The following is a 26,946-nucleotide window of genomic DNA, read 5'->3' on the forward strand; positions in this document are numbered from 1 at the left end:
TCAATTACAGCAGCACAGCTAGCATTTAAGCACCAACAGCAGTGCAGAGCCGGAAGGAATTTAAATTATTATTTTATACACAATTTCAAAGTCGCCCCACACTGGTCTCGAACCCACGACCACAATGGTTCGGGATTCATGACGCATGGTTGAACCACTTGCGCCACCCAGAGGACATGTTTTACAAAGCTGCAGAGGAGAGGCTTCAGTGTGTGAATGAGCACACAAAATCATGTTAACGAGATTAGCATGCTAAGCTAACTTAATGCTAATATAGCTTATGATGTGGTACATCCAATGCTGGCAAAATAGATATCCTCAGATTCGACATGACGCAAGGAATCGATAGACACCAATTTTATGATTTTGTGACAAACTGTTCACAAGTTACAGCCTCTGAACCAATTATGGGTTGACCTCATTAAGTTTGCGACATCATAACTTTTTTTTTCCAGTATAGCAAAAAAATCGGGGACAGTACTTTTATGCGGCTCAGTCCGAAGATCATTTGAGTACATGTTTGGACAAAATTAGACCAATTTTGAAGGAGGAGTAGCGAAAAAACTGTTTTACATTCACTCCAATATGGCGGCCAGTCACATTGTTGATAAATAACATATGAGATATCGTTGAAATCGGCATAAGCCAAGGAATATATTGACATAAAGAAATCAAATTTCAAGCAATGTTAGCAAAAGTTATAAGCGTTTTTTCAAAAAACAATGATATCTCTGGAACACTAGGTGGCGCTGTGATCAAATTTCTCAGGTACCTTCGGGCCATGCTAATGATGATCCATACCAAATTTGGTGAAGAAATTTCAAATAGTTTAAAAGATATTGCAAATTATGACATCATTCAAAATGGCGGACACGTGGTACATCCCATCATGGCAAAATCGATATCCACGGATTTGTCATGACCCAAGGAATCGATAGACACCAAGTTTATAATTTTCTGACAAACTGTTCATAAGTTATTGGCCAAAATATGCATTTTCCATATCTCATGACCCGTAGGTGGCGCTGTTCCCAACTTTGGCATGGAACCTCAGATCATGCTTCCGATGAAGTGTACCAATTTTCGTTTCGATTGATCAAAGTTTGGCCGAGCTATAGCTTCTGAACCAATTTTGGGTCGACCTCGTTAAGTTTGCGACATCATAACTTTTTTTTTTCCAATATAGCAAAAAAATCGGGGACAGTACTTTTATGCGGCTCAGTCCGAAGATCATTTGAGTACATGTTTGGACAAAATTAGACCAATTTTGAAGGAGGAGTAGCAAAAAAACTGCATACTGTACTTTTCAAAATGGCCACTACTGTAATGGGCGGAGTCTTGATGTAAGATATTGGTTCTGATCAGCATGATGAGATAAATCAGGTGTACTAAGTTTCATTTTTCTAGATCAAAGGGTTCAAAAGTTATAACCATTTCAATGTTGGATTTTTGAACTGCTGGTGGCGCTATAGAGTTGGTCCTAGAGACTCAAAAATTGCTACAATTACTTTTCATTACCATCACTACAAGTGTGCCAAATTTCATCATTTTCCTATGTATGGTTCATAGGGCTGCCATAGACTTCAAGAGGAGGAAGAAGAATAATAATAATAATAAATATAGCTGCAAGCAGCAATACGGGGCCAAGCCCTGCAAGGCAGAGCAAGCAACAGCCGCTGTAGCGCAATGCGGAGCCAGAAGAGCAAAACATCAGAAATTTAATGTACATCAAGCACAGTAAGCACATCAATTACAGCAGCACAGCTAGCATTTAAGCACCAACAGCAGTGCAGAGCCGGAAGGAATTTAAATTATTATTTTATACACAATTTCAAAGTCGCCCCACACTGGTCTCGAACCCACGACCACAATGGTTCGGGATTCATGACGCATGGTTGAACCACTTGCGCCACCCAGAGGACATGTTTTACAAAGCTGCAGAGGAGAGGCTTCAGTGTGTGAATGAGCACACAAAATCATGTTAACGAGATTAGCATGCTAAGCTAACTTAATGCTAATATAGCTTATGATGTGGTACATCCAATGCTGGCAAAATAGATATCCTCAGATTCGACATGACGCAAGGAATCGATAGACACCAATTTTATGATTTTGTGACAAACTGTTCACAAGTTACAGCCTCTGAACCAATTATGGGTTGACCTCATTAAGTTTGCGACATCATAACTTTTTTTTTCCAGTATAGCAAAAAAATCGGGGACAGTACTTTTATGCGGCTCAGTCCGAAGATCATTTGAGTACATGTTTGGACAAAATTAGACCAATTTTGAAGGAGGAGTAGCGAAAAAACTGTTTTACATTCACTCCAATATGGCGGCCAGTCACATTGTTGATAAATAACATATGAGATATCGTTGAAATCGGCATAAGCCAAGGAATATATTGACATAAAGAAATCAAATTTCAAGCAATGTTAGCAAAAGTTATAAGCGTTTTTTCAAAAAACAATGATATCTCTGGAACACTAGGTGGCGCTGTGATCAAATTTCTCAGGTACCTTCGGGCCATGCTAATGATGATCCATACCAAATTTGGTGAAGAAATTTCAAATAGTTTAAAAGATATTGCAAATTATGACATCATTCAAAATGGCGGACACGTGGTACATCCCATCATGGCAAAATCGATATCCACGGATTTGTCATGACCCAAGGAATCGATAGACACCAAGTTTATAATTTTCTGACAAACTGTTCATAAGTTATTGGCCAAAATATGCATTTTCCATATCTCATGACCCGTAGGTGGCGCTGTTCCCAACTTTGGCATGGAACCTCAGATCATGCTTCCGATGAAGTGTACCAATTTTCGTTTCGATTGATCAAAGTTTGGCCGAGCTATAGCTTCTGAACCAATTTTGGGTCGACCTGGTTAAGTTTGCGACATCATAACTTTTTTTTTTCCAATATAGCAAAAAAATCGGGGACAGTACTTTTATGCGGCTCAGTCCGAAGATCATTTGAGTACATGTTTGGACAAAATTAGACCAATTTTGAAGGAGGAGTAGCAAAAAAACTGCATACTGTACTTTTCAAAATGGCCACTACTGTAATGGGCGGAGTCTTGATGTAAGATATTGGTTCTGATCAGCATGATGAGATAAATCAGGTGTACTAAGTTTCATTTTTCTAGATCAAAGGGTTCAAAAGTTATAACCATTTCAATGTTGGATTTTTGAACTGCTGGTGGCGCTATAGAGTTGGTCCTAGAGACTCAAAAATTGCTACAATTACTTTTCATTACCATCACTACAAGTGTGCCAAATTTCATCATTTTCCTATGTATGGTTCATAGGGCTGCCATAGACTTCAAGAGGAGGAAGAAGAATAATAATAATAAATATAGCTGCAAGCAGCAATACAGGGGCCAAGCCCTTCAAGGCACCGCAAGCAGAACAAGTATGGCGCACTGCAAGCACATCAAGCACAGCCAGCACATCATGTACAGCAACACAGCAAGTACTGTAAGCACTGCAGCGCAGCAAGCATTTAAGCACCAACAGCAGTGCGAAGCCAGAAGAACAAAAAGAGCAGAAATTTAATATACAAGTAAATGTACATCAAGCACAGCAAGTACTGTAAGCAAAGCAGCGCAGCGAGCATTTAAGCACCAACAGCAGTGCAGAGCCGGAAGGAATTGAAATGACAACTGTATAAAAAAAATTTAAGTTGTCCAACACAGGACTTGAACCCACGACTGGAATGGTTCGGGATTCATGACACTTGGTTTAGCAAATTGCGCCACTCAGAGGACACGAATTGCAAAGCTGCAGAGGAGAGGCTTCAGTGTAAGAATAAGCACAAAAAAGCATGTTAACCAGATTGGCATGCTATGCTAGTTTTGTTTATGGTTAACTTGATAGCTGAAGGGTCACATTAGAAAGAATGGCATCTGGTTAGCATGCTAATCAATTATTATGCTAAGCTAACTAGCATAAGGCAAAAAACACAGGCTAGGTCAACTTTGGAGACAAATATCTCGAGAACGGTAGTGAATATAAAAAATCTGTTGAGTCATTTCTCTGCGGCTCAGTCCAAAGAACATCTGATCAAATTTTGGGCAAAATTGAGCAAAATTTGAAGGAGGAGTAGCAAAAAAACTGTTTTTCATTTGCTCCAATATGGTGGACAGTCACATTGTTGGAAAATGACAATTGTGACATCGTCGGAATCTGCATCAGCCACGGAACATAATGACATAAAGAAATCAAAATTTGAACAATGTTTTCAAAAGTTATAAGCGTTTTTGCAAAATACCTTATATCTCTGGAACACTAGGTGGCGCTGTGTTCAAAGTTCTCAGGTACCTTCAGGACTTACTAATGATGATCCATACTAAATTTTGTGCTGATATGTCAAATAGTTTAAAAGATATTGCAATTTATGACACAATTCAAAGTGGCGGACACATGGTTCATCTGATCTCGAATAATTAATTCATCGGCATGACACAAGGAATCCATAGATACCACATTTATGATTTTCTGACAAACTGTTCAAATGTTATTGGCCAAAATAGTAATTTTCCAGATCTCATGACCTGTAGGTGGCGCTGTTGCCAACTTTGGCATGGACCCTCAGGTCATGGCTCCGATGAAGCGTACTAATTTTCATTTCGATTGATCGATTTTTGGCCGAGATACAGCCTCTGAACCAATTTTGGGTTGACCTCGTTAACTTTGCGACATCATAACTTTTTTTTTTCCAGTATAGCAAAAAATTCTGTTCAGTCATTTCTGTGCGGCTCAGTCCAAAGATCATTTGAGCAAATTTTGGAGAAAATTGGACAAATTTTGAAGGAGGAGTAGCGAAAAAACTGAATACTGTACTTTTCAAAATGGCCACTACTGTAATGGGCGGAGTCTTAATGTAAGGTATTGGTTGTGATCAGCATGATGAGTGGAATCTGGTGTACTAAGTTTCATGTCTCTAGATCAAAGGGTTCAAAAGTTATAACCATTTCATTGTTGAATATTTGAACTGGTGGTGGCGCTATGGAGTTGGTGCTAGAGACTCAAAAATTGGTCCAATTACTATTCATTACCATCACTAGAAGTGTGCCAAATTTCATCATTTTCCTATGTACGGTTCATAGGGCTGCCATAGACTCCCATTTGCGGAAGAAGAAGAATTGTTATTCTGACAATAACAATTGCTAATATAGCTGCAAGCAGCAATACGGGGCCAAGCCCTGCAAGGCAGAGCAAGCAACAGCCGCTGTAGCGCAATGCGGAGCCAGAAGAGCAAAACATCAGAAATTTAATGTACATCAAGCACAGTAAGCACATCAATTACAGCAGCACAGCTAGCATTTAAGCACCAACAGCAGTGCAGAGCCGGAAGGAATTTAAATTATTATTTTATACACAATTTCAAAGTCGCCCCACACTGGTCTCGAACCCACGACCACAATGGTTCGGGATTCATGACGCATGGTTGAACCACTTGCGCCACCCAGAGGACATGTTTTACAAAGCTGCAGAGGAGAGGCTTCAGTGTGTGAATGAGCACACAAAATCATGTTAACGAGATTAGCATGCTAAGCTAACTTAATGCTAATATAGCTTATGATGTGGTACATCCAATGCTGGCAAAATAGATATCCTCAGATTCGACATGACGCAAGGAATCGATAGACACCAATTTTATGATTTTGTGACAAACTGTTCACAAGTTACAGCCTCTGAACCAATTATGGGTTGACCTCATTAAGTTTGCGACATCATAACTTTTTTTTTCCAGTATAGCAAAAAAATCGGGGACAGTACTTTTATGCGGCTCAGTCCGAAGATCATTTGAGTACATGTTTGGACAAAATTAGACCAATTTTGAAGGAGGAGTAGCGAAAAAACTGTTTTACATTCACTCCAATATGGCGGCCAGTCACATTGTTGATAAATAACATATGAGATATCGTTGAAATCGGCATAAGCCAAGGAATATATTGACATAAAGAAATCAAATTTCAAGCAATGTTAGCAAAAGTTATAAGCGTTTTTTCAAAAAACAATGATATCTCTGGAACACTAGGTGGCGCTGTGATCAAATTTCTCAGGTACCTTCGGGCCATGCTAATGATGATCCATACCAAATTTGGTGAAGAAATTTCAAATAGTTTAAAAGATATTGCAAATTATGACATCATTCAAAATGGCGGACACGTGGTACATCCCATCATGGCAAAATCGATATCCACGGATTTGTCATGACCCAAGGAATCGATAGACACCAAGTTTATAATTTTCTGACAAACTGTTCATAAGTTATTGGCCAAAATATGCATTTTCCATATCTCATGACCCGTAGGTGGCGCTGTTCCCAACTTTGGCATGGAACCTCAGATCATGCTTCCGATGAAGTGTACCAATTTTCGTTTCGATTGATCAAAGTTTGGCCGAGCTATAGCTTCTGAACCAATTTTGGGTCGACCTCGTTAAGTTTGCGACATCATAACTTTTTTTTTTCCAATATAGCAAAAAAATCGGGGACAGTACTTTTATGCGGCTCAGTCCGAAGATCATTTGAGTACATGTTTGGACAAAATTAGACCAATTTTGAAGGAGGAGTAGCAAAAAAACTGCATACTGTACTTTTCAAAATGGCCACTACTGTAATGGGCGGAGTCTTGATGTAAGATATTGGTTCTGATCAGCATGATGAGATAAATCAGGTGTACTAAGTTTCATTTTTCTAGATCAAAGGGTTCAAAAGTTATAACCATTTCAATGTTGGATTTTTGAACTGCTGGTGGCGCTATAGAGTTGGTCCTAGAGACTCAAAAATTGCTACAATTACTTTTCATTACCATCACTACAAGTGTGCCAAATTTCATCATTTTCCTATGTATGGTTCATAGGGCTGCCATAGACTTCAAGAGGAGGAAGAAGAATAATAATAATAATAATAATAAGAATATAGCTGCAAGCAGCAATACGGGGCCAAGCCCTGCAAGGCAGAGCAAGCAACAGCCGCTGTAGCGCAATGCGGAGCCAGAAGAGCAAAACATCAGAAATTTAATGTACATCAAGCACAGTAAGCACATCAATTACAGCAGCACAGCTAGCATTTAAGCACCAACAGCAGTGCAGAGCCGGAAGGAATTTAAATTATTATTTTATACACAATTTCAAAGTCGCCCCACACTGGTCTCGAACCCACGACCACAATGGTTCGGGATTCATGACGCATGGTTGAACCACTTGCGCCACCCAGAGGACATGTTTTACAAAGCTGCAGAGGAGAGGCTTCAGTGTGTGAATGAGCACACAAAATCATGTTAACGAGATTAGCATGCTAAGCTAACTTAATGCTAATATAGCTTATGATGTGGTACATCCAATGCTGGCAAAATAGATATCCTCAGATTCGACATGACGCAAGGAATCGATAGACACCAATTTTATGATTTTGTGACAAACTGTTCACAAGTTACAGCCTCTGAACCAATTATGGGTTGACCTCATTAAGTTTGCGACATCATAACTTTTTTTTTCCAGTATAGCAAAAAAATCGGGGACAGTACTTTTATGCGGCTCAGTCCGAAGATCATTTGAGTACATGTTTGGACAAAATTAGACCAATTTTGAAGGAGGAGTAGCGAAAAAACTGTTTTACATTCACTCCAATATGGCGGCCAGTCACATTGTTGATAAATAACATATGAGATATCGTTGAAATCGGCATAAGCCAAGGAATATATTGACATAAAGAAATCAAATTTCAAGCAATGTTAGCAAAAGTTATAAGCGTTTTTTCAAAAAACAATGATATCTCTGGAACACTAGGTGGCGCTGTGATCAAATTTCTCAGGTACCTTCGGGCCATGCTAATGATGATCCATACCAAATTTGGTGAAGAAATTTCAAATAGTTTAAAAGATATTGCAAATTATGACATCATTCAAAATGGCGGACACGTGGTACATCCCATCATGGCAAAATCGATATCTACGGATTTGTCATGACCCAAGGAATCGATAGACACCAAGTTTATAATTTTCTGACAAACTGTTCATAAGTTATTGGCCAAAATATGCATTTTCCATATCTCATGACCCGTAGGTGGCGCTGTTCCCAACTTTGGCATGGAACCTCAGATCATGCTTCCGATGAAGTGTACCAATTTTCGTTTCGATTGATCAAAGTTTGGCCGAGCTATAGCTTCTGAACCAATTTTGGGTCGACCTCGTTAAGTTTGCGACGTCATAACTTTTGATCAGAGAAGAATAAAAAAAATCGGGGACAGTACTTTTATGCGGCTCAGTCCGAAGATCATTTGAGTACATGTTTGGACAAAATTAGACCAATTTTGAAGGAGGAGTAGCAAAAAAACTGCATACTGTACTTTTCAAAATGGCCACTACTGTAATGGGCGGAGTCTTAATGTAAGATATTGGTTCTAATCAGCATGATGAGATGAATCAGGTGTACTAAGTTTCATTTTTCTAGATCAAAGGGTTCAAAAGTTATAACCATTTCAATGTTGAATTTTTGAACTGCTGGTGGCGCTATAGAGTTGGACCTAGAGACTCAAAAATTGCTACAATTACTTTTCATTACCATCACTACAAGTGTGCCAAATTTCATCATTTTCCTATGTATGGTTCATAGGGCTGCCATAGACTTCAAGAGGAGGAAGAAGAATAATAATAATAATAATAATAAGAAAACTAACAGATACAATAGGTGCCATAGCCCCTTCGGGGCTTGGCCCCTAAAAACTAACAGATACAATAGGTGCCATAGCCCCTTCGGGGCTTGGCCCCTAATAATAATAAGAAAACTAACAGATACAATAGGTGCCATAGCCCCTTCGGGGCTTGGCCCCTAATAATAAGAAAACTAACAGATACAATAGGTGCCATAGCCCCTTCGGGGCTTGGCCCCTAATAATAAGAAAACTAACAGATACAATAGGTGCCATAGCCCCTTCGGGGCTTGGCCCCTAACAAGCAAAAAAAACCAGAGGCATCTGTAATATATCAGTGCACTAAAGGCTGACTGAACTGCAAAAAGATGCCCAGGAGAATAGAGCTGTTTATCGAACTAACTATGCTTAGATGTTATGGGTAGATTACAGTCTCAGAACACAATGAATAATTGATGCTGTCAAACACTCATCTTACTAAGATTACTTTTATGACCACCCATTAACTGACACTGCCGAGCTGCGGGTTGTTGCCTTTTACCACTAAGCAATCAGGGCCTCATAATCTGTTACTTTCAGTCACAAAGTGCTTCATGTTGAGAATGAATGTTGAAAGTGAAGGTTGAGAGTGCATCAATGAAGGCCCAGCTATTATTTATTTATTTATTTTCTGCATATTAATTATAATAATAATTATTATTATAAGGGGTGTAGGGGTGTATAATAGGGGTGTATAATAAGTAGGGGTGTAACCCCGGCATCCTGGCCAAATTTGCCCCTTGGCCTCTGTCCATCATGGCCTCCTAATCATCCCCATATACTGATCGGCTTAATCACTGTCTCCTCTCCACCAGTAAGCTGGTGTGTGGTGGGCGTTCTGGCGCAATATGGCTGCCGTCGCATCATCCAAGTGGATGCTGCACATTGGTGGTGGTTGAGGAGATTCCCCCATCTATGTAAAGCACTTTGAGGTCTCAGAAAAAGCGCTATATAAATGTAACGAATTATTATTATTATTAATAATTTATTACATTTATATAGCGCTTTTACATATGGAAGGGGGAGTCTCCTCAACCGCCACCAATGTGCAGCATCACCTGGATGATGTGACGGCAGCCATATTGCGCCAGAACGCCCACCACACGCACACACACACACACACACCAGCTTACTGGTGGAGAGGAGACAGTGATGATGCCAATCAGTATATATGGGGATGATTAAGGGGTCATGATGGATAGAGGCCAAGGGGCAAATCTGGCCAAGATGCCCGGGGTTACACCCCTACTCTTTTTCCGAAGAACATCCTGGGATTTTGTATGACCACAGAGAGTCAGGACCTCGGTTTAACGTCTCATCCGAAGGACGGATTAGTTATTACATCTACCAGCAGGGTTAACTGCCGAAGCCTCATCGATCACACAGGACGAACCAACCAGTTAGCTCAAATAAATGTTGTCTAAAGCTACATACATAAAACAGCAAAGTAGCATTTAGTGCTTCTAGACCTCTACATGTTGAAGAGAGCTGAGCTGCTGTCACACTACTGAATGTCCTGTAATTTAATGATGTAATTTAGTTAGTTACACAGAGCAAAATGTAAAACAAATCTGCACTCTCACTCCTCCTGCGCTCCAACTCTGTCTTGTTTAAATCTAGGTTGACTCCTGTTCCTGATGCTAAAATAACCTGACTGCTTGCCAGCATACATGTGGGGTGCCGAGCGATTGTGGCCTGAGATAAGAGACGCCCATCAGATCCATTTATTAGACTAATGCTTCTGAGAAAAGCAGAGATAACAGCAAAAGAGCACTGGAACATTTTTAACCCTTAAGGTCACTGTGAAGTCAACATTTCCATGGAATATTGCAGTATTTATTATAAATGGTTTATCATGTACATTTTTTTATTATTATTCATACACCTCATTGAATCAAAATAACTTCCCCTTCCTTTTGCAGCAACATCTCTGACGATGAGGGCGGGGCAACCTGTCACTCACATGAGATCAACCAATAGCAAACCACAACCATCCAGTCAATTCCCCATTAAAATTATCAAGCCCCGCCCTACATTTGTTCTTGTTCCAGAAGCCGTTTCACTCGATATACGTCACAACAGAGAAGAAAAGACGATCGCAACTTCTGTTTCATGCTGACTTTAAATTGTTTTTGAATCTTGGATACAGACATTGGAGGAACGCTGAGTGAGTGAGCATTTTCTAGAAAAAAAAGGAAAATACTCTAGACAAGTAACTTGATATAAAAACACTGGCATCATCTTTTTTCTGCAGCATCCTGGGAGAAAACTACTAACCTAGAGGTAAAAATAAAAAAATAAAAAAACTATAAAATGAAAAACACCAAAATAAAATTGTATGCTATGAGTCCAAATGAGCGAAAATAAAAATAAAAAATATTTCTGCTCTTTTACTGGTTATTTTGTTAGACATTTTACAGAAAAAAGTTCTAGTGAGCATAATGATTAATTTTTTATTTTTTATTTTTTCATTTAGTGCCAGCTCCTTTCTAGGTAAACTAGATTGACTGAAGAAAATGCGAGTGGTGCTTCCCTGTGCTTCGATTAAATGGTGTTAGATGCTTGCCTATCTAAACACCCATGTCTCTAGATATTTTGGTCTCTAGATACAGCAAAAATCCATCCATCAATGTCAGTTTATGGGTTTGCCAAGCAAAAAAGCTCAGTATAACAAACCACACAACTTGAGGTTACTTATAGCACAAAACAACTAATTCTAAAGGCCCATTCACACCAAGAATGAAAGATAACTATAACTATATTAGCGTTCACACCAGCGGACAGAATTTCTGTTTATTCTGTTTTGTCATCTGCTGCTTCAAATGCTCCAGCTCTTTAAAGTTTGGTGGGTTCTGATTGGCTGTCATTGTTAATCGTTCTGAAAGTGATTCTATAGTTGTGGTGTGGTCTTGTTTCCAGTCCAAACATCAAAAAATTCTTAAATCAAGATGAATTTACAAGTAAAATGGCATAAGATATTATGTCTTGTTTTCTGGGGGAGCCAAATCTAAATTAAGTGAGTTTTTGCTTAAAACAAGCTAAATTATCTGCCAATGGGGTAAGAATAATATAGAATATAGAATAATGGGGTAAAGAATAAGAAAATAATCTTGTTTCTGTTTGAATTGAGATTATTATTCTAACCCCATTGGCAGATAATTTAGCTTGTTTTAAGCAAAAACTACATTTAGAATTATTATTTATTTTTTTAAGAAAATGAGACATAATATCGACGTAATTTTACTTGTATAGAAAATGAATCTTGATTTATTTGATATTTAGACAGAAAACAAGACAAAAATACTAAGAAAAGCATTTTTGGCAGTGCAAAAACAAAAACACTTCTGGGTCTTTTCACTAACATACATTTTTAACATTTATCAAGTCAAGATTTTACAAATGCATACTCAACTCAACTCAAAATTTATTTACAAAGCACCTTCAAAACCATAAAAACGGACCAAAGTGTTGTACATAACACAACATAAAACTCTAACAGTGCTTACAAACATAATCCGTCACACTACATCTCACTCACAATAATCAGACCTAATCAAACGCCAAAAGCTAAGGAGAACTTGAGAATTGTGGAAATACTCACAAATATTATCGGTTTTCACACAAAAATGTCTCCCATTTCTGAACTGTAAACCCAATCATCCTCCACACAGTCTGCCCCCGGACAGCAGTGCACATTTTTCCAGGGAAAACACGTCCTCGTCAACACGTGAAAACCAACAGATGCCTCTTACCTCCCGTCTGCAGATCCTCATCGGTCAGCCTGGAGTGAGGGATCAGCGCAGGCTTTACACCGCAGCATCTGAGAGTCAGGGGGTGGAGACGACACACGCACATACACACGTTCTCCAGGCCTTCAGAGGCAAACGACTAGCCCAGCCGAGGAAATGTGTTTCCAGTCAGACTTCTGCAGTCCATGTCAGAGCATATTTTGATCTGATGATCTTTTGGATTGTGTAATCCATTTTAATCCAACCCACGACAAACTCTTTCGATATCACAGCCAGGGTTTATTTTAGGGCTGTAAAGAAGGATTTTACAAATTTACAGGTAAAAGTAAAGTAAAAGTACTGCTCTAACAATGTCAGTTAAAAAAATTAAAAAAAAGCATATTGTACAAACTACGATTTTGCTGTTAATTGAAAAAAGTACTCAAAGCTGCCCTGAACATTTAGATTTTTAATATCATGAAAAACTGCCATATAGATGTTTTTAATATTATCTCATAATTTGGCATCACGTATATTAGGCTGCTGTCACTTTAAGACCTGACGCACGGATCTATTATACTGTTACACATGCGTTTTCTGTCTACGTTCACTTAAAACATAACTGACTGTGTTCTGCACACAAATCTGCAGGAATGAGTAAAATGATGCGCAATAAAAGCAATCCCATGCCGAAATTCAAGCCCTGAAACACCAACAATATTCATCCGGAGCAAATTAAATGAGTTACACACAAACCCGCCTCTCCTCACTCGCTGTCGGAGAGTATCTATTCTGCGAAAAATGACTATTGCAAGCGTTTCAGATATTTCAGTATCAATATTTTTTAAAAACACTACATTGCACTTAGTTTATTATTTCAGATGCCCTTTTAAAAGACTACAATTGAAAAATGTATATATTATATATAAAATTCAACCCATCAAAGTGTCTAGTAGGAGTGACTGCGTTACACACTGCTGAAATACACCCGCATTTGTTGGTGGGTGGTAATGTCAAGCGCTGATGTCCCATGTTAAACACATCATTGCCTTCTTAAATGGCCTTTACTACAAACCAGGCGTGCATTTCATTGAAATGCAAAATTCTGTCATAAAACTTAAGATAGCGCTGGCTGATAGGCCCTTAACTCAATCTATCAATCTCAATCAATCTATTGTAGAGTTAACGAAAGTTATCACGAGCATTGTAATGTTTAAATGAGATGTCTTAACATATGTCAGTAGACCGGGAAGATTTTAAAATGGACATTTCATTCATAAATTCTTAAGATCGCTGTGGAAATACAAACCGGAAGACAAAAGACAACAAGCACAGAGCTGAAAAGGGGCGGAGCTACATAAGGTCTATAGGGCACAGCTGATTGATTGGCACAGCTGATTGGTTCCTGCTGTATCAGTAGCCAATGAGCTCGCTGCTCAACCTTCAAATACTTGGTTAGCATTATCTGTGGCAGTGCAGTGCTCTCAAAAACCCTCCCCCTTCCCCAGCTCCACCTGTACAGATCTGCTACGGCTAATTCATGCGTGCTATGTTTGTTTGTGCAGCAGCAGAATGTCTTTCTTGCTCACCGCAGCGTGTCTGTGTATTTAACAAGAGCAGCAGCAGATCTATTTCGTCAAGACAAACATACATATCCACTGTCATATCCATTACCATGCCAAACACTTCGAGAGTGGTCATTACAGAAATATATTTATTTACACATCTTTGTTAGGATTAACAGCAGTTTATCTTAAATAAGCTTTGCAATATCAACCTGTAACATAGACCATCTAAATATATTTTCCTTAATGTCCCCAGAAGAAAGAAATGCTTATGGTTTTTAGAAATAACTGACACATCTATCTCTTGTTTCTTTCTCTATGATACTGGTAATGAATACTTTAAATAATTCTTGAAAAGAAAGCTCTTTATTTCTTCAATATTTTTTCAATATTTTATTTGTGTGTTACGGAAGCCCTGAAACGCAACGTTAAAAAAAGAAAAATCCTTAAAAAAAAAAAAAAAATTCTAGTATTTCGAGATTAAAGTCGAAATGTTTCGTCTTTATTCTCGAAATATTTCGACTTTATTCTCGAAATATTTCGACTTTAATCTCGAAATACTAGATTTTTTTTTTTTTTTTAAGGATTTTTTTTTTAACGTCGAAATATTTAGAGATTAAATTCGAAACATTTAGAGATTAAAGGCCTGTTCACACCGGGAAAAATTTCGCGCGCGGTATTCGCCGACGTTTATCGCCTCGTGACTAAACAAAGGGCGCCAATGTGAGTGTGCACACTGGCGCGAAAAACGGCACGCGTAAAAGCGTCATTTTTTTAAAAAACGCCTCGGGTTCGTTTTTTTGGTTTGACGCACCGCGTCAAAAACTATCCGACCAATGAGATTGGCGCTTTTGTTCACGTGTCTGGAGCTTCTGAAGTTACAGTAAAACACAACTTGGGGGCGCTCAAACACAAAACGGTCTTTCCGAGCACACATACGTAACGGCGAAGAAGATATACGCGTAGCGTCTACACTGCCGGGAAGAAATAAGACGAGGAAGATGCAAGGCTAGATGAATGTAGAGCTGCTGGTCTCGTTGGTGTCGGAACATAAAGAACTATATGACAAACGCGACAGCGACTACAAAAATCTTGATAAAAGAGAAATGTTATGGAGTGGTTTCTGTTTTACATTAAGCGCCATCTAATGTCAGGGAATGAATTTGCATGTTCACTCGGCTCATCGTCAGCGAAAATCGTTTGGGTGTGAACACAAAAAACGCGTTGAAAAACGCTGGCGAATAACGCGCGCCGATATTTGTCCCGGTGTGTAGGGCCCTTTAAGTCGAAACATTTCGAGATTAAAGTCGAAACATTTTGAGAATAAAGTCGAAACATTACGAGAATACAGACTTCCGTAAAAGTTGCATGTGTGTGCATTAATAACGACGCGCGTCCACTGGCGCAGAGGGCGTGTTTCCAATTCTGATTTTTTTTGTGTGTGTGTGTGTGTGTGTGTGTGTGTGTGTGTGTGTGTGTGTGTGTGTGTGTGTGTGTGTGTGTGTGTGTGTGTGTGTGTGTGTGTGTGTGTGTGTGTGTGTGTGTGTGTGTGTGTGTGTGTGTGTGTGTGTGTGTGTGTGTGTGTGTGTGTGTGTCTGTGTAAAGAAATGCGCTTGTGAAGTCGAACTGCCTCGGACATGGATCTACACAAAATAGTAGCTTTTTACTTTTATCTGGGCTTTCAACAAAAATAAAATTCGACAGGTGCCAATCTACCAACATGCATTACCATGGCGTTGCCTATAGACGAGCACACAGACTCCGCCGGAGTAGGTTCACAACCTGGTCGAAACTTTATGTGGCAGTGTTTTGACGTGTTTTCGTGCTCGTCTATAATAGGCAACACTATCTGGGTCGAGAACACTTAACAGTAACCGCACTGTCTCCCTCTTCACCATACGTTCTGGATATTTTAAGTGCATCATTCTGTATCCAATCATTTGGCCGGATCCCGGATTTCCTCAAATATAATAACCACTGGTGGTGGTTGAGGAGAGATTCCCTGAAATGATTGTAAAGCACTTTTAAGTGTAGGCCTACAGTAGACATATGAAAGCGCTATATAAATGCCTCATTCATGCATTCATTCATTCATAAAGCTGGATATCTTGATCCAGTCTGAAAAGAGTTTTCGCCTGTAGGCTAAAGTCTATTCCAGCGCAGTATATTTTATAACGTCCTATAGCCTAATGCCATGTTGGTAGACCTGTAGAATTTCCTTTTGTTGAAAGCCCAGATAAAAGTAAAAAGCTATTATTTTGTGTAGATCCAGTTTACAAACACACACACACGCACGCACGCACACGCATGAATGCCTGTGTGGCAATGTGAAATAACGGCAAGCACACACGCAATTTATACGGAAGACTTTATTCTCAAAATATTTCGACATTAATCTCGAAATATTTTTGACTTTATTCTTGAAATATTTCAATTTTAATCTCGAAATGCTAGATTTTTTTTAAGGATTTTTTTTTTTTTTACGTTGCGGTTCAGGGCTTCCGTAGTGTGTCTTTGAATGTAGTGTATGTTTGGTTAGTGTGTGCAGTAGGATGTTTCTCTCCTGCCAGGCTGCCATTGTAAAAAAAAAGTAGGTGAAATGAACAAATAATGAAGATTTTTAACAACAAAAAGCATCAAAGTGTTCCCTAACCAGAAGCCACGAAGGGAAAGTACAGTTTCTGCTCAAAGAACGGGATCCAGCCTTTAGATCAGGCATCAGAGAGATAAAGCATAAGTATAAAAGGCATATTGAAGGCCACATTGAAACTGCTCTAACATGTGGAAAGTGATAAAAGCCTTTAATGACCATTAGGATTTCCCCCCCACTAATTAGCAATGACCCTTTTCTCCCTGATGAACCTTTTTTCTGCTCACTTTGAAGACCAAAACAGTCGAGTATCCTCAAATCCTCTTTTGCGCCTCAAAGTGAGGAAAAAAGCACTCTGTGATTTTATTATCAATGTGCATCAATATACCATCAGGGGTCTATCATGTAAAATATACATATTTTACAGTCTCTTACTGTTATTAAAGTGTCGTTTTTTTTTAGATATCAACAGATATGTAAAGACTGCACGTCAATGAAAACAACTAGAGCACTCACTATGTTTATTATTGAGGGAAAATTGTTTTGTTTTGTTGTTTTTTTTTTTGTTTTTTTTTTTCTGATCCATTTCATTCATCCGGTTTAAAATGCAAAAGCAAAGTTGAAACATCGTCATGAAAAGTGAGGTATGTTATTTTGGCTGCCATGGCCGAATATGTGTCTACGTCATGCATTTCTGAGCTTTTCTCTGCATTATTCATGAGAATCAACTCTTTTTAATCCAATCACAGTGGAGAATTCATAAGTCACAAAAGACCATTTCAGCGCTGTTCGCTCAGCTTTGCGTTGTTGTCCTTCAGATATGCATGTCGTAGTTGTTTATGATAGTTGGTGGTAGTAGTATAAAGAGTTTATTGTCATTATATTTTTTGTTTTGTTTGTTTATTTGTATGTTTTTTCTCTGCTCATATTTTTCTCCCCTTTTCCCATCCTCTACACTCCCACTTTTCCCCAACTTTACACGGACATTTCTTGAGTCTTTTTCAAATCTGAGCTGTGAACGACCAGTGATGAAACGGGGTTTCATGACATTAACACTTTTTATATTATTTACTTTAAATGCAATATTTAAGTGTTCTTTGTTGTTTTTTTGAGAATTGCCACATTGAATTTCGTTGAATTGTGTCCAATGGCAATAATCAAGCAAGTTAGTTCTAGCAGGTCACGTTAGTCGAGCTCGCATCAGCTGACTCTCAGCTGATCCACGTCTACCTATAGGAATGCGATGCGACGCCTATCACTGTATACATATATAAGCTCCTTCAGTATTATCAGCATCTATTGCGTTTCTCAGGAGCGAATTACCCTCCTCCATCCCCAACTCCTCTCGTTTCTCAGGAGCGAATTACCCTCCTCCATCCCCAGCTCCTCTCGTTTCTCAGGAGCGAATTACCCTCCTCCATCCCCAACTCCTCTCGTTTCTCAGGAGTGAATTACCCTCCTCCATCCCCAGCTCCTCTCGTTTCTCAGGAGCGAATTACCCTCCTCCCTCCCCAGCTCCTCTCGTTTCTCAGGAGTGAATTACCCTCCTCCATCCCCAGCTCCTCTCGTTTCTCAGGAGCGAATTACCCTCCTCCATCCCCAACTCCTCTCGTTTCTCAGGAGCGAATTACCCTCCTCCCTCCCCAGCTCCTCTCGTTTCTCAGGAGCGAATTACCCTCCTCCCTCCCCAGCTCCTCTCGTTTCTCAGGAGCGAATTACCCTCCTCCATCCCCAGCTCCTCTCGTTTCTCAGGAGTGAATTACCCTCCTCCATCCCCAGCTCCTCTCGTTTCTCAGGAGCGAATTACCCTCCTCCATCCCCAACTCCTCTCGTTTCTCAGGAGCGAATTACCCTCCTCCAAGTGAATTACCCTCCTCCATCCCCAGCTCCTCTCGTTTCTCAGGAGCGAATTACCCTCCTCCATCCCCAGCTCCTCTCGTTTCTCAGGAGTGAATTACACTCCTCCATCCCCAACTCCTCTCGTTTCTCAGGAGCGAATTACCCTCCTCCATCCCCAACTCCTCTCGTTTCTCAGGAGTGAATTACCCTCCTCCATCCCCAACTCCTCTCGTTTCTCAGGAGTGAATTACCCTCCTCCATCCCCAACTCCTCTCGTTTCTCAGGAGCGAATTACCCTCCTCCATCCCCAGCTCCTCTCGTTTCTCAGGAGCGAATTACCCTCCTCCATCCCCAGCTCCTCTCGTTTCTCAGGAGTGAATTACCCTCCTCCATCCCCAACTCCTCTCGTTTCTCAGGAGCGAATTACCCTTCTCCATCCCCAGCTCCTCTCGTTTCTCAGGAGCGAATTACCCTCCTCCCTCCCCAGCTCCTCTCGTTTCTCAGGAGCGAATTACCCTCCTCCATCCCCAAATCCTCTCGTTTCTCAGGAGCGAATTACCCTCCTCCATCCCCAACTCCTCTCGTTTCTCAGGAGTGAATTACCCTCCTCCATCCCCAGCTCCTCTCGTTTCTCAGGAGCGAATTACCCTCCTCCATCCCCAACTCCTCTCGTTTCTCAGGAGCGAATTACCCTTCTCCATCCCCAGCTCCTCTCGTTTCTCAGGAGCGAATTACCCTCCTCCATCCCCAGCTCCTCTCGTTTCTCAGGAGCGAATTACCCTCCTCCATCCCCAGCTCCTCTCGTTTCTCAGGAGCGAATTACCCTCCTCCATCCCCAACTCCTCTCGTTTCTCAGGAGCGAATTACCCTTCTCCATCCCCAGCTCCTCTCGTTTCTCAGGAGCGAATTACCCTCCTCCATCCCCAGCTCCTCTCGTTTCTCAGGAGTGAATTACCCTCCTCCATCCCCAAATCCTCTCGTTTCTCAGGAGCGAATTACCCTCCTCCATCCCCAGCTCCTTTCGTTTCTCAGGAGCGAATTACCCTCCTCCATCCCCAGCTCCTCTCGTTTCTCAGGAGTGAATTACCCTCCTCCATCCCCAACTCCTCTCGTTTCTCAGGAGCGAATTACCCTCCTCCATCCCCAGCTCCTCTCGTTTCTCAGGAGCGAATTACCCTCCTCCATCCCCAGCTCCTCTCGTTTCTCAGGAGCGAATTATCCTCCTCCATCCCCAGCTCCTCTCGTTTCTCAGGAGCGAATTACCCTCCTCCCTCCCCAGCTCCTCTCGTTTCTCAGGAGTGAATTACCCTCCTCCATCCCCAGCTCCTCTCGTTTCTCAGGAGTGAATTACCCTCCTCCATCCCCAGCTCCTCTCGTTTCTCAGGAGTGAATTACCCTTCTCCATCCCCAGCTCCTCTCGTTTCTCAGGAGCGAATTACCCTCCTCCATCCTCAGCTCCTCCTCTCGCCCAGTCGGGATTTGGCATTCTGATTCCCCTTGAATCAGAATAAATTCTCGAATTATGTTGTACTTTAATATCTTGAATTAAATATATTTGCATATATTCATGTTGGTTCTGTTCTGTTTACCCAAAGGGGGGGTTATTGCTGCTCTCCCCGCTCTTATCCATGCTAGGCTGCCCAGAACGGAACCACACCGCCAATCCAAACTGTATGCTAATTGTCAATTGTATTTGACGATAGTGGTCCTGACAGAAAAGTAACTTAGACTTATCATATACTGAGACCTAGAAGAGTGAATGCAGCATCAGACAAAAGCAAACATTTTCAGATAAGGGCCTTTCACACTGAGCACGCGTCCTTGAATCAAAACCATAGATCCCTATAGTATAGAGCTATCAACACCGATCGCAATCAATCAGCGATTTTTTCCCCATCACCCTGCGATGAAATGGACCGACCAATTACAGTTGAGCTTTAGATCATGTGCCCGCAGCCGCTGCTGTTACACAAAAAGCACTCAAACCGGGGCAAATTGAGTGCCGGTCACAGAGCCGGTCACAATTAACAGAGCTTATAGGTGATTTAAAACATGTCATCATCCATCGTGATGGCAAGTAGGCTTTCCAACTTCAGTAAATCAATAGTTGCATGGTATAATAGTGGTACATTTATCTCTCTCACACGTATCCTGCATTGTCCCGCAAAAATCACATCTATATCCCACAACAGAGTAATAACCAGGGGGTCAGCCTATACTTTTGCATGTTAGGACAAATAGTTTTCATACCAATTGCAGATGGCACCAGAGTTCAAGCAAAGTCGGTTAATGCACACAATCCACTTAAAAAAAAGGAACGTGTCCTTAAAAAACTGACATTCATTTTTTTCCCTGTTCCTACATATGAATCTGCTAGTCACTGCACAGCCTCAATGTCATCATACTTGTCAAAAGAAAGAGAGATGTCTACCTGGACACAGATTGCACAAGGAAGCCGGGAGTGAGTGAAAAACATGCAGACACGTGAGCTATTCCTCTAATGAGATTGTTTTTCTCTTAGTTGGCCGGGTTTCTCTCTCTCTCTGGTCAGTGACATCTCCAGCTACCATTACGAGTGTCCACTGAGACACGGGAGAGAGAAGAATCTAATTAAAGTCCTGCATTATATTACTCAGGGATGGAGCCTGATAAATATCCATCACATCACAACAGATGCCCTGAGGTGCGTTTCCCAAAAGCATCGTTAGCCTGTTGAATTGTGTTGGTAATGACGAAACTTGCGACCATAGTTGACTTCGAGAAACACATCCCTGATTGATCTAATAGATCAGCGGTTCTCAACCCTATCCCTGAAATTTGTGATCATCAATGAGCTAGTAATTACATCACTAGCAATCATTAACAATCATGGTGAAGTCTCAAGGGATGCTATTATTTTTTTAAGCTATGTAATTAGAGGTCTGACATACTCAAAAGAAAACACTTGCATTGCATTGATTCTCTGTTTGCAATTGTATTAAAGCTGTGATTCAGTATATTTGATCAATTCTGAGCTACAATGTTTAAACATTTGCACTATACACCATAAATATGAGGTCACACTTTGCATTTCCAATGTGATATCATTAGTGTTTGTAGAGATTTGTGTGAAAAGTGTGGCTCTGGCACATTACATTTTTTACGTTTGTAAATGTTTTTATTTTTGTACAACATTTTAGACACTATTTTTTTTATTAAAGTTTTGCAGAGATTCATAGAGGAGTAAGATTTATGCCATGCAATTGAACACAGCCAACATATTCGTATGTTTTTAAAAAGTTACACCAAAACATCTGCAACCCAGGCTCATTGTAAAAACATGCCATTTCTGCAAAACTATATTAGGCCTCTTTTGCTTCTTGCAGGATTCATGACACTGTGAAAGTAAAATGTCAAGTGGACAAAAAGTGCTTTTGGTTTCATCAAAAACAGATGAATGTGAATCTGGCAAGGTTTTTTCTGTTAGTTGTAGTACCAGTCGCTCCAGTTCAGAATTGAAATGTCCGGTGAGTGGCGCTAAAAGGTTAATGCTTTGTCGCATTTTTAAAAAACACCTACACTAAACTCTGCACTAAATCAAACCAATAGTGCCAACAAAAGCAAATGTGCGATAAAAACACATTTGCTGAAGTAACCATGCCAAGCAAGTCTTTGAGATCTTTTATCATGACTCGTGTTTCATTAGCCGCGTTTCCATTTTCCTTCAAATTGCGCAAACTGAAATTGTGAATCGTAAATATGCCCAATAGAAACAATACGTCAATTTCGCAAAAACTCCCATTTATCGCAAAAAAGTTTTTACGCTCGCATGAGGTGGTTTTTCAGGCAACTCGAAAAAGAAATTTTTCGCAAAACTGCAATGGAAACAATTTTTCACATTTACAGTCAGCTGACGTAGATGATGGTGTGTTTTTGTTCAGAATACGAGACAGAGTTCTTTATTAAATTCATATAAGACAAAAGAATTACAGGAATAATGGATTCTAAACCTCAAATAAATGCCACAATCAAGACCTCGAAGCAGATATGAGGGAGAATCACCCAGAAACACCTCATATGTGCCGCTCACAAGTATAATAAGGGTCGTTCCTTACCATTAATGCTGGGAAAACACACACACATCTCCTTCGATTAATAATAATGGCCAGTGCAGTGCCTGGGATATAGTACATAAACCTACCAAAGTCCGTTGCCATGGTTTTTGGAATGATTTTACTTATCGCAAGAGGAAAAAATGAAGTTTTAGTCGCATAACATTGGTTTATGGAAACGCTGTCATTTTGCAATAGTTTTTTGTCGACATTTAGAAAAAAAATTGCAAAAGTTTTGCGCAAATCTGTAATGGGAACGCGCCTACAGTTTCACAATGCTCTGAGCAAACACCAGGTGAGCTGTCAAGCTAGTTTACTACATCAGAAAAGACATACAAATGGAACAGATTGTGTGATACACACATTAAAATGCATTAGTTTATAAATCATGCGCTGTGGTAAAAGTATTTTCAGGTCATAGAATTGTATCTACTGTACCCTTGTAATCATAATTTGTGTATTAAAAAAAAATAAGTTAGTGCCACTAGTGTTCATTTCAGGTAGAAACTGATTTATATGTATAGGTGTGTTTGGAAGTTTTGCAGAAATGTAGCCAGAGTCTAGTACATTTCCAATGAGCCTGGGTTGCGAAAATCATATTAGGGGACAAAAAAAAGTTTGTTTATCACTTATAAACATGTAAACAAAGAAAATAATTTAATTAGCTGTATATTTTGAACACCACCCTTATTTCCCTATATATGAATGATCAATATATGAAATGGTTTAACAGTATATTTGAAAATATACAGAATAATATATTGTTAATATATTATAATATATTGAATTGGTAAGGAATTGATGCTTTTCATATATTGAAAAAATATGTGGCAATAATATATAATTATTATATCAATAATATATTATCATAACAATAATACAGGTGAAACTCGAAAAATTTGAATATCGTGCAAAAGTTCATTTATTTCAGTAATTCAACTTAAAAGGTGAAACTAATATATTATATAGACTCATTCCATGCAAAGTGAGATATTTCAATCCTTTATTTGTTATAATATTGATGATTATGGCTTACAGCTTATGCAAACCGTAAATTCAAAATCTCAGAAATTTTGAAAATGTTCATAAGCTGTAAGCCATAATCATCAAAATTATAACAAATAAAGGCTTGGAATATCTCACTTTGCATATAATTTTCTATATAATATATTAGTTTCACCTTTTAAGTTGAATTACTGAAATAAATTAACTTTTGCACGATATTCTAATTTTTCGAGTTTCACCTGTATATCATTTAATGTATGTCATTTTATATTCAGTAATACACTTATTGTTATTTAAAACACTAGTTTCCCATATATGGAAATGTATTATGTAATATATCACATTATATTTTGCAGTATATTCCCATATATTTTTGTTCCGTGAGGGCACACCACCTTTTTGTAACTCACCTCTGTCATGTGGATCAAGTAGAATTGCAGATCTTCACTGTGATCTGAGGAAACAAACATGCTAAGGTCATAAAATGCTTTGAGAAAGGCAACACAAATCTCAACAGAGTTTGCAACATAACAGGTTTGGAGCAAAACTGCAGATCCCTGCCATATCACCCATAAGGGAAGTGAGAAACCAATCTAACATGGCTGATCAAATATTTCATATTCTCTAATGCCATTATTTGACCAGTTATCAGAGGAGACAGTTGTGCAGTCCTGTACAGTGCAGACACCTGCCGGATCTTTAGCTACGCTGAGACGGTTATCCTGTCACATGCTCATACACGCGTAGATCTCACTAAATTATTCAGGACATCTAAGCAAACATTCATTTTATATCTCGGCAAAATCTCCTGAGAAAAGACACAGCAACAATCTGAGCAAACAATTATCCCAGACAATTGTCCTTTTCTTTCATTTATTTCTCAATTAATCCAATCTATTATTGAATTGATTAATTGCCGTAATATCTAATGGGCAAAACAGTGATTTGATAATGGTATGATCTTTTCCATTTCATGCATGATCCTACTGATATTGCTGAAAAGCATATAAAACAGGGCATGTCGTGAGTTAAATGAGCTGTATCTTTCTACTTGTTTTTTTTCCTTCTAAGCTTTTAAAAGGCACAGTATGCAAGTTTCACGGCTAGAGGTCGCTTATGCAAAACAGCAGCGAAGGCGCAGCTTTATGACGCTGTGAATGAGGGTGGAATCATGGGAGTTGTTGTCTTCACCTCCACTGCCGATGAAAAGCAGTCCGACAGGACTCAGGCAGAAATAATGTTCAGTGATGAGATACGGCTGGTGTCGTTTTGTGTTGTTTGTTTGTTTGTTGCAATATTATTGCAAGTTGTCTTGGTTTATGAATTTTCCCACTGTATTAAAGTTTTATTAACGTTACTGTGGTTTGAAGCCGGGGGCAGACTAGGACATTTTACGTTGCAGTTTTTAAAATATTTATATGCCGCTGCCGCTCCTTTCGTTTTGTTGTTCATGTTTATATTAAAGTTATGTTTAACATCCACATTCTTCTTTCCTGAACTTTGTTACAGTTGCGTTTGATCACTTCTCTGTCAAGAAAGGTATGCAAACAGTTTCTCACCTGTCTAATAAAACACACAGGGCCAGATTTACTAAAGATTAGCGTGAGAGCGCAAAACCAAAAAAACTGAAAGTTTTGCACGTGATCTACTGTCGACACGCAAATTAAAGAACACAGACACAGCCGGATCATTATCATGACAAACACAATCTACCAAGAACAGTGTAAATTAGGGTCTTGTTTAAGACATGCTTTTTTGGGGTGTTAAATAATGGCACAAACCTTAGTAAATCACCTTGCAAGATTTATTTAAATTCTCTCCTCCAATAAATTTTGCATCTGAAAGAGAAACTCCTACAAATGCATATGCAATAAGGTCAGCCGCAAAAATAACTGTCCACGCCTTTTCAGCGCTAATTTTTCACTGCGTGTCTTTAGCAAATCCTGACAGTAGTTTTTAAAGGCCAAAGAGGGCTTGCGCTGGCACTGGTTTTATTTCGCTCTCAGTGAGTTAAAAGCATCTCTATAAGCTGTTAAAGTTAAAGTAAAGGCAAGACCGGTTACACTCACAGGGCCCTATTTTAACGATCTAAGCGCATGGTCTTAAGTTCACTTAGGGCGTATCCGAATCCACTTTTGCTAGTTTAACGACGAGAAAAATGGTCTAAAAGGGTTGTACCTATTCTCTTAATGAGTAATGGGTGTGTTTTGGGATTTACGTGCGTAAAACTAATCAGAGTCTCATCTCCCATTCCCTTTAAATGCTCCATGGCAGATTCGCTATTTACATGACAGAATGTGATAGTGGAAAGACCGAAGCTGTCTTCAGAGCGCAAGGTTAAACTGCGCAAGCAAATCATCTACGGGACAAGCCGGATTCCACCATATCTTTATGTACACAATAATAATCTTGTATTTTATGCAAAAATGCATTTGTTATTTAAAAAACGTGACGCAGAATGTGAAAATGATAACTGCGTCGGGCTGAAACTAGCAAAAAACACTTGCATTGCGCTTGGTGCTGCATTGCGCCGGGTGTAAGATAGGGCCCACAATGTGGATGAATCGCATTTGTGTCGAAGACTCATGATCTATTGAAGAGAACTTGTGTGACACAGAAACTCAAACACAGATTTTTGTGTGTGAATGTGTAAGCAGTTGTCACTCACCATCCCGCAGCTGCAGATGTCTGAGGTACAGTGGGTTTTGCAGGACATTACATCGTCCCGGTTCATCCTCTCTGGTCACCAACATCAGATCGGAGTATATAAAGATTGTTACCTAAAAAGAGAGCGAAAGTGAGAGAGTTCAGCAGAAATGGATCAAATGCAAATGTTTCAGAAGATTAGTCTGATACGTGCGGCCAGTGCTTGAACTGGAAAGTAAGAAAATAACGGCGTTATTAAAACATGATTCCAGTGTGCAAGAATAAATCAGGTCGGCCCGTCACAGCCCGTCTTTATTTAGCCCTAAAATAGTTGGGTCTGATTTGGTCCAAATTTATCCCAAGATGGATATCTTTTCACCAACCCAGGCTCATTAGAAAAACATGCCTGTGGCGACTTTTCTGCACAATGACATTACATCGCGTTTTGCACGTTTCGCGACAGTTTCAACATGAAATGTCCAGTGAGTGGCACTAAAAGAGTGTTCAGTTCTCTCTGAAACAGATAAAGTGAATCTGGCAACGTTTTATTATGTTGGTTGTTGTACATATGATCGCAGTTCTGAATTGAAATGTCCAGGGAGTGTCGCTAAAATGTTAATGCTTATCACGTTTTAAAATAACGTATACCAACACTAAACCCTAAACCTACCCAAAGAGACTTGAACCAATATTGAAGAAGCAACAGTGTAATAACGTGCCAAAAGTGTGTGTAGACTGGAACTTCAGTAAGAAACATAAGTGAATTACAGTTAATCA

General features: G+C 39.6%; 1 protein-coding gene across 11 annotated transcripts in view; it reads right to left on the reverse strand.

Moving 5' to 3' along the window:
* rgs3a (regulator of G protein signaling 3a) overlaps positions 1-26,946 on the reverse strand; it is a 190,176-nt gene that overhangs the window by 126,382 nt on the left and 36,848 nt on the right. For 8 of the 11 annotated variants that reach the window (XM_079872133.1, XM_079872122.1, XM_079872131.1 and 5 more), the window contains 2 exons: positions 26,192-26,303; positions 23,934-23,977 (listed from right to left, as the gene is read on the reverse strand). In XM_079872133.1, coding sequence (XP_079728259.1) covers positions 23,934-23,977; positions 26,192-26,303 — 156 coding nt within the window. Of the gene's footprint in view, positions 1-12,306; positions 12,645-23,933; positions 23,978-26,191; positions 26,304-26,946 lie in introns of those variants that run through there. The other 3 variants (XM_079872123.1, XM_079872138.1, XM_079872126.1) reach the window with 2 other exon arrangements.

This window comes from Squalius cephalus (genome assembly GCF_949319135.1).
Source record: "Squalius cephalus genome assembly, chromosome: 5".
NCBI classification, from domain to species: domain Eukaryota; kingdom Metazoa; phylum Chordata; class Actinopteri; order Cypriniformes; family Leuciscidae; genus Squalius; species Squalius cephalus.